Source organism: Anoplolepis gracilipes, chromosome 9, assembly GCF_047496725.1.
Source record: "Anoplolepis gracilipes chromosome 9, ASM4749672v1, whole genome shotgun sequence".
In the NCBI taxonomy this organism is placed as follows: Eukaryota; Metazoa; Arthropoda; class Insecta; order Hymenoptera; family Formicidae; genus Anoplolepis; species Anoplolepis gracilipes.
In genome coordinates, this window is record NC_132978.1 from 10,520,742 (window position 1) to 10,535,032 (window position 14,291).

At 34.0% G+C, this 14,291-nt stretch overlaps 1 protein-coding gene across 3 annotated transcripts in view; it reads right to left on the minus strand.

Moving 5' to 3' along the window:
* Nrx-1 (neurexin 1) overlaps positions 1-14,291 on the minus strand; it is a 230,444-nt gene that overhangs the window by 115,285 nt on the left and 100,868 nt on the right. For all 3 annotated transcript variants that reach the window (XM_072899353.1, XM_072899352.1, XM_072899351.1), the window contains exons 4-5: positions 5,739-5,882; positions 1,230-1,390 (exon numbers count right to left, since the gene is read on the minus strand). In XM_072899353.1, the coding sequence (XP_072755454.1) occupies positions 1,230-1,390; positions 5,739-5,882 (305 nt within the window). The remainder of the gene's footprint in view (positions 1-1,229; positions 1,391-5,738; positions 5,883-14,291) is intronic.

Here is a 14,291-nt window from a genome sequence, read left to right on the forward strand (position 1 = left end):
TAATTAAAAACACTCAGCGAACGAACAATATTATATATTCATATATGTATATATATATATATATATATATATATATATATATATATATATATATATACAAAGTGTCCGGTAATAATCGCCCCACCTCTCTAGGACAGATAGAGCAGGTCAAACTAAACATAAAAGTACTTTAACATTTTACAATTTTCGCAATAATTATTAAAATATTAATTAAAAACGTTCAGCGTATGCTGAGTGCTATATGCGGCGCGCGCTCATTCGGTGAGCGTTTTTAAATAATAATAGTTAATAATTAATAGTTTAGTAATTATTGCGCAAATCGCCAAATGGTAGAGGACTTTTATGTTCAGTTTGACTTGCCCTATCTGCTCTGGAGAGGTGGAGCGGTAATTACCAGACACCCTGTATATATATATATTTTTTTTATAATGGATTGTAAATTAAAAATATTATTTGATTCACTTGCTCATTTTGAACTCAAATAATATTTAAAAAGAGCTATTTTAAAAATTGAATAGCATAAAAAAAATATTGATATTTGTTAATGCTATTGTATATTTATTAATGAACATTTCAATATTGCTTTTTTAAATGTTATTTGCGTTAAAAATGTTCAAGCAAACCAAATAATGTTTTTAATTTACAATCCATTACTATACAAAGTCAACGGATCCCGAAGTAAATATTAGCTCACTATAATTGCTGCAACGAATCTCTATAACATCCATCGCAGTTCCAACAAGAGGTGCCAATATTTTGGCGATGATAAACCGATAAACTCACGTCGTTTCGCAGTTCGTGAAACTCACGCGCAATGGAGACGCGTAAATATAATTGCATTATCTATTCTATCCACTGCACGTAATGCACGATGAATGTTGCTGTATACTCACTGGCATTAACGAAATTGTTCCCACGTCCGTTAGCCGATCCATTTAGATCGCGACAGTGTGAAAATTTAACGCCTTTAACGTCCGGACGGTATCGGATTTTCCACTCTCCGATATCGTTAAAATTGGATATTTAAAGTTAGAAGACAGACCGGAGTGATACGTATATCCATTAATTTAAGCATATGACTCGCTTGTCCTGAATATTGTACACTTTCCGTCTATCTTAATATAACTCATTTCCGTGTCAAGTTATAATACTTTAAATTCATCAATGTTGTTTGCTGTTTATTGTTTATTTAAGCACCTACTCGAGTAAAAATAAAATACGATTGTTACCTCCTGGACCTTCCTGTGGACGACAATCTTGTGCCACTGATTATCGTCGAATCGCACTCTGGCCGGTTTTATGTGTAGATCCAATCTTCCTTTGGCCAGTGTCATTCCTACCGCGGCGCCTCCGTCTCTCAGCGACACGGTAAGATAATCATCAGCCTCTCCTGTAATTAAACACGGGACTAATGAAGTCAGAGTGAATATAGCGCGAGCTCAAATATACCCTTATTTCGCTTTCAGAAGTGGAGATAAAATGTTCTATTAAATTAACGTGACAGCGGCCGCGACGCGAGATCGTTGGGAGCACTCGCAGCCTCCCGTTTCAGTCCGTCACGGATCGTCGTTTTAGTCATGGACATCTGTGTTGACGCGACTAGGACATTACTGTCCATTGAGCGCAATCCCTTTTGACGCGTTAACGTCGCACGCATTGCACAGGGAGGGGAAAAAAAAATACACAAAATCTGCAGCGCACGCACGCGAATTCCAATGCAACTTTTTAATCCCCATGGCGACATCGCGTCCATCGATTACTCTCGCTCGCTCCATTTTTCGTCGAGCTCGCACGCCGGATTACATCGCGAAGCGATGCGTATAAATCGATTACGACCGTTTAACCATTAGTTTCAGGGCACTTAGTGTCCGGACGCGACCGGTTAAAACGTCCAGCGATTGTCGTTAATAATTATCGTGCCAGCCTCGGCTGAAATCCTCACGGATTATGCTGTTCAGTTCGTAACGAGTTGGAGAGTTAAGACGATTTTGCTGATGGAGTATACTTTTACGATTAAATGTCAGCGATATATAGAGAAAGAAACATTTACACAATTGATATCAGAATACCATTTACATAGATTATGTTCTCTCTTGTAGAAAGTTGAAAGTAAAGTAAGAAGCGAAGAGTAATTTATTCTATTATTTTTACATTTTTATTTAAAAAAATAAATAAAAATTGTGTATGAAATTTTGTTTAATATACAGAGAATCCTGAAACCAAGGAACATTTTTTAAAAATTAGATTCTCTGGTCGAAATTTTAGAAATGATTTTTTTTCAGCAAAACTATGGAGAGGGCTCATCATTTTTTGCTAACTTCCAATTTTTGCCATTATATATTATTGTAACTAAATCTTAAATTAAGATCTTATTAAACTCCATCTAAAATTAACTGCAGCATGTAATTTAAACTTTTAATTCTAGTTCGAAGTTCAGTTTGCGAAAAACTACTTCTTTTCCAATTGATAACTCGAAAATTATTGATGTCTCAATATTTCCGTTGAGGAAAATCCTCTCCAAATTGGCCAGACAATCCGTCCTTAAAATATGTACAGTGGTTTCAGCGGATACTCACAATCAGTATACAATCTTGAGAAATCAGTTTATATTTCAGTTACTTACTTTTTTTTTCAATCTATCGCATCAATCTGTTTTTTAATCTGATTGAATTCAAAGGAGCATTTGTGCGCTAGGGTATTTTTCTATTAATTTTCAATCTTCTCTTTTTCGCAGCAAAATACAGAGCGAATAATAAAGACGCAAAAATACGAGAGACATCAATTCTACAAAACAGAGGTAATAATTCTCGCCGTCGCAAACAGGCGAAAAAAAACTTAAGACGCGTCGCGCGAGATGCGCGGGCGTGTCATTACGCTCGTGAATTTCGCAAACGCCAACGTCGGATATTGCCGCAGTCGCTTTAAAATCGGGCCGTGACCGCATACTAATTATCTCGCTGGAGGTGACGGGGACGGGGAAGGGGGAGGGAGGATGGTCACCGGAGACCGGAGCGTATAAAAGATGCAGACGGCACTTCGGACTTAATTGCTGCCAGCGTGGCGCATTAGCATGCGCTTAATTGTAAGTGCATTACGCGCGGTATCGCGCTCTTCGCTCGCGTAGCTATCGCGCGTCCCGTTTATTTGCACGATACGCGGATCCCTATCCGAAAACAAACGCGATAACACGCGTTATTCGTGGAGCGTCCGTGTGGCGGATGGGAGAAATCGGCAGCGCGAGCTTCCGTCGCGATTACATCGATTAAAACGTTCCTATATATAAGCCACTCGTTTTCCTAAATGTCGTGTAAGCTAAGGGCATTTTTCAGCAAATATTTAATCATTTATAAAGCAAATTTTTTAAGTTAAAAAATAATTGTTGTATACTAGCCCCAAAGTACATTTACACGAATATGTATTATTTTAATTAAAATGAGAGACTAAATATTGCTGATATTTAAAATTGTTATATAATATTAAATACGTGCAATATTTATTAATATTAAAATTAGGTTATTTGTTATTAGCTCGTTGTGCAAATTTATTCTGCTTAATTACTGCTCGAACGAAATATCCGCTCACGAAACCTCATATCTCCTTCGTTACATTTTCTAGAAACACCGTTGCACGATCGTGTTATAGATAGTTATTGCGAAAGCGGGCGAAACAATTTCGATGCGGATTTAACGCACCGCGGCTCGCCACTCGCCACGCGAACCAGTAGGAAATAGTGAGAGCGCAAGTAGTGAAAGACGAAGATGGTCAGACATGTTCTAAAGGAAGTTATTTCGCGTGGAAATTCCCTTGCGAAGCGATACTACGAGATTTTGAAGAAAGTCGCGCGACGACGATTAGCCTCCGTGAAAATACACGTAATCCAAATGCACGGCCACGGCTGTATTACAGCTTATCTCGAGAATAAATGAGTGGCCTGGTGCGAGAGCGTGCCACAAGGAGATGCAAGCTGGAGAAACAAGTGCCATGTATGGGTGTGCGTTTATTTGCGAGTGTGTGCGTGTGTGTGTGTATGCATCGTGTATGGGTAGTACGGCATTGCGGCTGCGGTATATAGGTTTCGAGTTGCCTCTGCAACCGGAGCGGAGGTGCAAACTCCTCCTTTTACTGCGGATGGTGCAGTCTTGCCGTCTTGGCTGCGCTGATTCCCCACCGTTCATTATGTAAGTATGCTATAAACTGGAGGTGTGCCTGTGCATCTGGAGCATAAGATGAAGAAAACCGTGATACGGCACTATAAATGAAGAAGCGACGCGAATATAATAAAAAAAAAAACAAGATAATTGAAAAATCTGATTGAAACGCAAGCGTGGAATCCAATTTTTATCATGATTTGATTTGTTTTTTTTTTTGTCTTTTTTTTTTTCAATTTGATTTCTTTCCAACAAAAATTTGATCAAGCAATCTATGTATGTTCTTGCAGAGAATTTTGTAACTTTTTAAATTTTGAAAATTAAAACTGTATTAAAATTTATTGTAAATTAAAATAATAAACTATAGAATAAGAATTAGTAATTTCGTCTTTATTTATCTTTTGTTTTATTTCTGCAGAGCTCTTATTTGTTGCAATAATTTTACACACTTGTAACTTATTAAAAGGATTATTTTTACGAAAGCGGGCGATTTGTGTTAAGATAAAATAAACTAAAATTTTAATGTAGCACAAAGTTGAAAAATTTTTACAACTATCTTGAAGGTAACATGTATTTTTAAAATTCTATATTAAAGTTAAATATAATTAAAATAATTATAGATATAAAATTTGGCTTTCAGAATGTTAAAGATAAATAATTTGATTAGTTTTCAGTGACTTATGTAAGTTGAAATATACGAACTTATACGAACATGTGCTATTCTGTTTAGGAAACTCTAAGCTAACATTTTCGAAATCAAGATTAATTAAGGTCAACCAAGAGCTGTTACTATAGCTTACTAAAATAAAAGAGAAAGGTTAAATGAAAGAAAAGAGAGAGAGAGAGAGAGAGAGAGAGAGGGAGGGAGGGAGAAAGCGAGAGACAGAAAATTTCTCTGGTTGCCGCATATCCGGCAGCCGAACCACTGGAACGTCCTAATTGGCTATAATGTCGCCACAGAGAAGGAGATATCGCAAAGATTTAATATGCGACCATTGTCCAAGATGGTACCATTGTCTATCCGCATTCTCTCGAAGGATATCCGGCCGTCCGTAAGTCACTCGATTAAATGCGACTCCATTGTAGACCCTCTCGAATTGTTTTCGATTAATCGTGCGCTTCTACGATAGATCGTCCATTTCCAGAACAGAAAATTCACAATAATATATATATATATATATATATATTATTGTGAATTTTCTATCGTACATATACATAATGAATTAATTTGTTTTATTAATTCAACCATGTATATTTGTATTATTAATTCATGGAGGTTTGTGTTGGAAATCCAAAATTTATTTAAATAATTTTTTCATCTATCACATAAAAGCTATATTTCAGTTATTATCTTCACGTTTTTGATTTTATGCTCAATATTTTTGTATCAAATATTTGTTGATTACACAAATTTTTTTCATTAACTGTCAAAAATCTATTTTCTCAGTTGCAACTAATTTTTGTCTGTAACTCTGTTTTTTACAATTTGACAACTAAAGTGAAAATGAAATCGTCACTTACAATAGAGAAAAGTTATTATAATCGACAAAAGAAGTCATTCGCCGCAGGAAGGATATAGGAAGTACTTACCGGAATAAAATAAAAGTCCATTTGGCTGTCTCGTTTTGAACTGAAGGCTTATAGATTCCTGTGTACTGAGCACTGGTTCTCCTTTGCTCAAATCTATCGTGAGGTACTCGGTCCCTCTGAAGGACGCTTCCGAAGGGGCTTTGTCTGGAACAGAAAAGAGCCACCGGTCTATAAATCGGTCAATTCGCCACGACGTAGTTTCGTTATAGACTAGCTTAGCGAATTGGCTAACAATAAGTCATGGACTAAAAGATAAGTAGAAAGTCTCCTTTATCTTTATTGGAACAATATAAGAAAATCTTATAAAGAAAATTCGGATAAAAAGGATAAAAATATTCCATTAAAATTAATAAATCTTTTTCATCCTATTGCAAAAGAATAAATTATTAACTATTAACTTAATATTTACTATATTAATGTTTTCACTTTTATAATTTTTACTATAATAAGATACATATCGTAATTATTTCCTAGCAATAATTTGTCATGTATAAATATATATTTTTATTGTTTAAAATAGGAGTTATATTTTATAACTTAATATATTATACTTTTTACCACAAATTAATAATACATATAAGTAATCAAAAAATATGTAATTTTTTTTAATATACTAAATGAAAAATGATAATTTTTTAAATTATCTTCCCGTAGGTTTGTGAATCACAATAATAAACGCCGAGAATCCCAACCTATCATCTTGGAAGCAACGCGCCTCTCGAGAGAAAAATCGACGCGGGCGGATTTATCGCGGCGATTCATTCCTGGCGCAGTTGAGTGAACTGAAAGAGATACGAAGTGGTGGATATATAGTACACAGCCGGTTCTTCCTTCCTTTCGCGAATCGGCGGGATGATTTGCGGCGGTAATGAACATTTCAATCGGTGCATTCGAACCCTCGCCTCGGCGCGATTTGGCAACGTGCCAATGCCATTAAGGCCCATCTTACGAATCTTTTTGTGCGACCAAGCTTACCTTTGTTTCGTCGCGCGATAACAATGGAAAATGGAAAATAACGGAGTAGGCGAGCCCATGACACCGGAAGCTCTTCCGAGCTCTTCTCCCGAGCGGAATCTCAAAATCCGATTAAGTATTCCCGTCGAGTTGGATAAAGAGCGTCGGGACTTGTTTGCGACACCGCGAACGATGACGAATTTGAAACGAGCAGATCTTGACACTCAACAACTATGAAATAGAAGACAGAAAGAAAGTTTCAAACGTGAGAGAAATATAAAAGATGTTTGAAGTTTTTAGAATGCAGAAAACGCGTGCGCTCGCTTTAACGCTCTTAAATCGAATCGATAAAATTTTAATTTTTCTTCTGTCTATTTTTCTATACATATAAATATCGATAAATTTGTGTAAAATAGTTTATTTCGCTTTTAAAATGAAAGAGAAAACAGCAAATAAGAGCAATATAACAAAGAAACTTTTCATATGTTGTAAATAAAATAAACTGTTAATTTAAAAAAATAAAATTTGATCGAACATAACATTGAGTCGATTAAATATAATAATGTTTTTCTCTTTTTTTTTTTTTTTTTAAATTTGAAAATTTATATGCGCTATAATTTCTTGCGTACGGCTCTTTTATTTGTCTGTTTATATTTTATTTTGGTTTTTTTATGCAGCATTTTTATTATATAATCCTATATAATGTCTTATTTATTTTGCTTTTATTCTTGAAAAAAGAAGTTATATATAGAAAGAAACGTTCGTTTCATTACAATACAATTCTATCTATAGGATGTTTGATAACAGATGCTTAATCCCTCAGGAGCTCACAATGGTGAGTACGGGCTTAACGAGGTATCCAAGCTATTTTCGAGCTAAGCCACTTAATTTTTTCTAGGGGTTTAAATAGGAAGACATGATGCATGTTTCGACAGATACCTAATATTTAAAATAAGAGCCATTAAATAGGTTGTGTTTTATTTTCTTATTTATTATATACGGTTTTTAAAATTCTTTTTTTCGAATGCACTTAAATATTACACGGAAATTTCATCGATCCAAACTGTTAAAATCGCAAATGTTTGTTGAATTATTGTAAATGCAGGTTTCTAGGTACTACATAAAAAAAATTTAATTAAAAAAATGTTTGGTAACGATATTTTTGTAGTAAAACGTTTGCTCCGATCGTGGAGACGATGCGACGGCCGCGCGTGTTTCATTCGAGCTACTCTATAGAAATGTCGAGCTTACTTGGTCATTGTCTTCTATGGGCGTGTAGCGGCAGTTTAGTGGCAAGATTTATGATAAGAGAGGAACGCGCGCGCTCGCGCGCGATTGATCGCGAGAGTGCGCCAGGTGCAGAATTACGCGGCACCCACTGCTGGCTTCCTAATGAATGGTCGGCGATTAATACGGATTATGGCGAAGGCGCGTGTATCGCCCGCGCTAAGGCGTACTTAGCCGCGATTTATGCGCAACTTTGTCAACGTGTTTCTCGATGCGCGCGATAAAAGGTACAAGAATTTTAATTGAGCAAAAGCGAAGATATGTAGCTTCCGGATTGCTCGGACGCGTCTTTTATCGACAATTAAATTGGTTTTATACAAAGAATCATCACGACCGATTCTCTAAATTTTTTAAATCGATCTTCACGAGACTATGTCAAGAGACACTGATAGTTTTAAGCGATTAGAAAAACTGTGAGGCACCTTTTTAAAAGTTTGTCCGTAGGATTGCCCGAAACGATGTCGTCGAGAACAGGCAATGAACTCGTGTTCATTGTCTCGTGACAATTATCATAAAACGTGGCATCTCGCGCGCGCATGTTATCCTGCCTAGATAATTACACGATATCCAGCAGAATGGTGTTACCAGAGTTGGTTTTGCTCCATTGGGGATCATTTAGCGTCTCAACTAAATCGATCGCCTGATTTTACAGTACTCGCGCGTATAACGCACGTGCCGGATAATTAACATCAGCCGCGCGTAATTACTCGAGCGAGCTAAGCATCCGTTCAGTTCTCCCGAGAATTAAATTTCCAGAGTAAAACAAGGAAGGAGTGCGACTCGCGACTGAATGAAAAACGATTTAAATGATGCGTGGAGTACGAATTATTCTTTTATCAGTTATAAAGGGATTTATAAATTCCCTTGGAGATTGGATGTTATTTCTCGCGTTATTGTTAACTATATATAATAATTTTATCGATCAATTTGGAATTTAAGTGGATTTTAACATACATACACAGATATTCATTTTAGAAATTATTTACAATAATGTTTTTAAACTGATGTGCTTAAGATTTATATGAAAAAAATGACGTTTAATCAAATTTTCATTTTATAAACGAAAAATTAGCGAAACTCTTTTCTTGTTTTTAATTAATTTTATTTATTATTAAAAATATAAACGTTCGGAAAATATAAATAATACAATATTAAAGATACTGGATATAATCTGAAAACTCCATTTAATTTGTTACTCGTCAACAATCTTATAAAATATTTGCTCGATAAGCTTCTAAACTATGTCATTATACGAAAGCAAATGTAATATGAACATATCACAATGATAATCTTTATCCACATCTATATCGTATATACTTCCACTCGTTATTATCTTTCGATAGTGATCAGTGTTTCTTCCATTCCTTTTTACGATTCATTCTATGATAACACAGATAATTTGCCACATCTATTTTTCCTTGTCTTTCAGATGTTAAATCATATAAAATAATGAGAAATAAGAAAACAAAGAAAAGCGAGTTATTTCTAAAAATTTTATCTGTACTTACATTTGAGACATAAAATATTTAATTTAAACAAAGTAAAAAATTATTTTATTAAGGAGTATTATATGTTTTATCTTTACAAAAACTGTACAATTTAAAAATATATAAAATACAAAAATATCTTGCCTTTGGCAGTACAAAAAGATGAGACAAATAATATAAAATAAATATAAAATAGTTATACTTTCTTATACATATATATATATATAATAAAAAAAATGATTTTTATATAATACATATGTTTGATATTTAAAATATTTCGTTATTAATAAAAATAATATTTCAAAAATTAAAGCATTTTTTGTTTATGATAATACATTTGCAAAAAAAATGCCAATATCCAATAATGCGCTACAAAATATCGGTGTTGTATAATAATCGTAACATCTGTCAGATATTAATCTGAAATTGTATTTTTATATCTTACTTTTTGCAACTTGAAACTTATTTTTAATTCTTTAAATTAAATCAATAGCTACCGCGTGCGCGTAATAGAATTACCATTATTTTATGATTAAATTAAAATATTTAAGAAAAATGTTAATTATTTTAAAATAATAAAACAATGTTGGCTTTCTTTAATATAATATAATTAATATGTGTTTTGTGATATCAAATTAATTACAAATTATTTACTCTATTTGCATATATATTTACACTTTATCGAATCACTAAATATTTATTTAGTGATACACTAAAGAGTAACAATTTGAAATTTTTAATTCTTTATTAAATGAATCAAATAATATGATTTAGAACAGAGAAAGGTTAAACGTTATAACATTAATCAAAACATTGAAGATGAATATTGTGTTATACTTTAACCCAATATTCAAACTGCTTTTAAAAGAGAAAATTATCTGTTTTTCTTAAACAGCAATAAAACTCATTTGTTTAACTTAAATTTCAGCGAACTTGCTGGCCGAAGTAAAATAAACCGTATCGAAGCTTAAGCTTAAAGCAGTAGATGCGGAAGTATATACATCAGGTTTAATAAATCTCGACGGCTCACGCGGATAAAAGCGTGCTAAGGACGTCGTCCGATTTATTTAGTTCCTCCACTTTCGAATCTTTCCACGTCGTATTCGGCCTGCATTTAAAGGATTACCAAGTTAATCCTCGCAAACAGTTTGCTGCGCGAGAAGTGCCTTTGGCGAAAGTAATTTACAATCTTTCACCATAATAAATTGTAATAATAAAGTATTTAATAAATAAAAAAAAAGAGAGAAAGAGCAAAATTCGATGGAAGAATACAATGAAATTAAAAAAAAAAATTAATTGTTAATTTTATTCAAATTGTTCAAAAGACATTGGCTAAATGTTATTTATGATAAAGTTAATACAATTTTTAAATACAATTCTTCATGTAGAGAATAATATTTATTAAAGTTATTTGATAATATATTAAATTAATATTTTAAATAATTCATAAAATTTAAATCATCACTTTAACATTATCAGAATTTGAAGAAATTTAATAAAATCGGTTTATTATAAATCTCTCATAAAGATTAAAGATTATATATATATATATATATATATATATATATATATATATATAAACTAAATATAAAGAGATAAATGAGTTTGACAAAAGTTGTGCAGCACGTAAATTTGCATATTATTAATTTGAATTAATACGTTTGACTCAGTTTTATATACTTAATTTTATGTGAAAAGGAATGTTTTTTTTTTAATGGAAACTTGTATTAACGTCAAACTAGCGTTTGTTTACTACGGTTTAATTATAGTCGGAGAGATTCGGTTCGTTTGCCTTTACAACTTGCACAGAAATCTAACCCACATCGTAAATATAGCTAGAGACTTCTCTTTGTTCTTGTCTGTAGGAAATATTGTAGCCCGCGGAGATCCCTTACAAAACAATAAAACCTTTTATCTGTATCGTTGAGAAGACAAAGTTCTCGGTATTAAAGCGGGGGCCAGGGAAAGTATTACCTTTTTAGTGTATCCTGAATACGATGTACGTATCAAGAAAATTGAGTGACACTTTAATGGAGCTGCGAAATTAGCAATTGTATTATATTTTTTCAGCATTTACGACTCGAGATTTTTTTAAACGTGTGTAATAATTAAATAGCGTACTAGTATAAAACAGATAGAATTTCTCCTTATTGTTCTTTTTATTTTCAAGTAAATAATACATGCACGCACGTATATACCAGTATATTTTATACAATATAAAATATCCTTGTCATATAATTGCATATACATATTGCATCATGGTAATTTCATGAATACTAATTGTGAGAAATTTTCATAGATCGATAATCTTTTTTTAAACCTTTTTAAAGTCAGTAGAGCAAGAAAAAGAAACTGCTTGAAATTCATGGGCGAGAATAATCAATCGCCGCGACGTCTTTCAAAGATCCGGCAATAGAATCTCTGCATTTTCTGCCGGTATCCACCTCATGAACTGACTAAAGCTATCATATTAGCATGTATATTGCGTCATGTCGACGCGACACATGACGACATCACTCACCGGAAACTACCAAGGTGGATACGAACCGTCGTTTTACTATCGCACGCTCCGTTGCGGCCTGCAAGCTCTCGGGTGCCTTAATGCAGAACCGTCTTTCGGTCCAGTTTGAACCAGAACACTTCGTTTGAGAAAGGTACATTGTCGTTTTGCCGCGAATCCTCGCAATGATGTATTGTACGTTTCAACTCTCGAGCGAGAAACGCGAAAATTACTTTCCAAGTGCATCGGTCTCTGTGTACCATCGCACATCGTGTCTTATAATCCTCCTGTCAGAATTTTGCGAAACGTCTGATATCACTGTGCGAGATGTCTCACATTGTTTCGCTTATTAAAAATATTCAACTCGTCGTCCTAGAAACATTTAACAGCGTCATGTCGCATAATAAAAATTATGAAAACCTTGCTGCAATACTTTTTGACAATTATATAATAATAATAATATCGATAATAATAGAATATAAATAGAATATCTCTTCTTTTATAATAATATCTATTATTCTCTATGTTTTTGTATAGATTTTTGTGAATCTACTTCATATTTGTGTTCTCTATTTTATGTTATGATTTTATTGTGTTTTTATAGTTTTCAATAGATATCAGTTTTTGAAATCAATCTTTCATCTGTATTTTCGTTTAAAAAAAAAAAAAAACAATTTATATTCAAAAGTTTGAAACAATATTTATTTTAGCTGTAAATATCTATATATAAATTTTATTTTAAATTTTCAGTCGAACTCTAAACCCCATAAACAAATAGCGGTCAATTTTAGTATTTTTTTTCCTAATAATTATATGCAATAATGTTATGTAACGATAGATTTATAAAACAATTTTATTAATTTTTGTATATCGTATTAAGAAATTTTTTTCGTATAAAAAGGATTTCGAGATAGAGAGATGAAGAATTCATAGCGCGAAATTTTCGGGATTAAGTAAATTCGTCACCGGAACAAAGTGGGGGAAAACAAATTATTAGGGCAAGGCGACGCGGCGGAACATCAATTCCATGCATGAGTGCGTGACGAGAGGCGCATTCGCGCCGAGAGAACGCGATGGAAATTACCGGTCCTACTCTGGCGCGCGATTGTGCCCAAACCCCGGTTATATTGAGTTCTGCGAGTGGCGGAATTCTCGGCGTATTCGTCCTGACCACGACGAGAACAGAATGGCCGGAAATTCTCTTGCATAACGGTCGCGGCCAAAGACTTTCAAGGCTCGATCCCGCGAGAATGCATCCGAATCGAAATCCTGCGCCCTCCCGCAAAATGCTCCCAGGAGCATGAACAACATGAAGCACGTGACAGGAATTCAACCGGAACTCAATAACTCAATCTCTTTTTCTTTCTTTCTTCGCGAAATGCAACTGATCTTAATTGATTTTCCTCTCTTTTATTGTGTCAAAATTTGTCTAATAATTTGTGTCTCGGAGAAACTTCAGTATTTCAGAGCTGCACGATATCTTCGCAATGTCTTTTGACAGTTACCGGAAGAATTGAATCGATGTATTTTTAAACGATTAATATCTACGAGAGAGAAGCGATTCTTCAGACTCATTTCATTTCTGATTAAATCGTAAATATTTTGATAAGCTTTTATGTAAAGCATAAAGGTTACAGCTAAATGAATTTCATTTCATATCAATAACCATAATTCGCGCAGCATCCGATTCATGTATATTGACAATTTCTATTTTTCATGTCTCAATAAAAAGGAATACAGTTCTTGTTGCGACTTATCACCTTTTACAGTCTGCTGGATACTCTAGAAACACCCCGTATATAAGCGCGTAGTGATAGTAAAGGATATAAGCGGCCAATAAACGTAAACAAGTCCCACGGTACTTGGCCGACCATTTTCGCATCGGGAAACTCTCTCGGAGGAGCGTGAAAATCAATAAATCCAGACTATGTCTGGATATAAAATGATGTAAGAGTGTCGGCTATCTCACATGTCAATTTTGTCGCGTAGCGTTACAGCGTGACGTATACAAGAGTCATCCTATCGAAAAATGCTTCTTGCCATCGCAGTCGTGTGATGTAATATTAAAAAAGTTTTCGCGACGCGGAAAGCACTAAGCCTGATTTATACCGTGAGTCTGTAAGACTTCTGCGACAAGCATGTCCTTGCGCAATCTGCGAGCGTGGTGCTTTCGAGCGAGTCATTTGATCGTTTTGAGAATTTTCACAAACTTTCTTTTATATAAAATCGAAAATTGATATAAATTTCAGAGAAGTCTTTCAACTAAAATAGCTCAGATATATATCATATACTAGGTAAGAAGTGTACACAGTGTATTTCGAGATG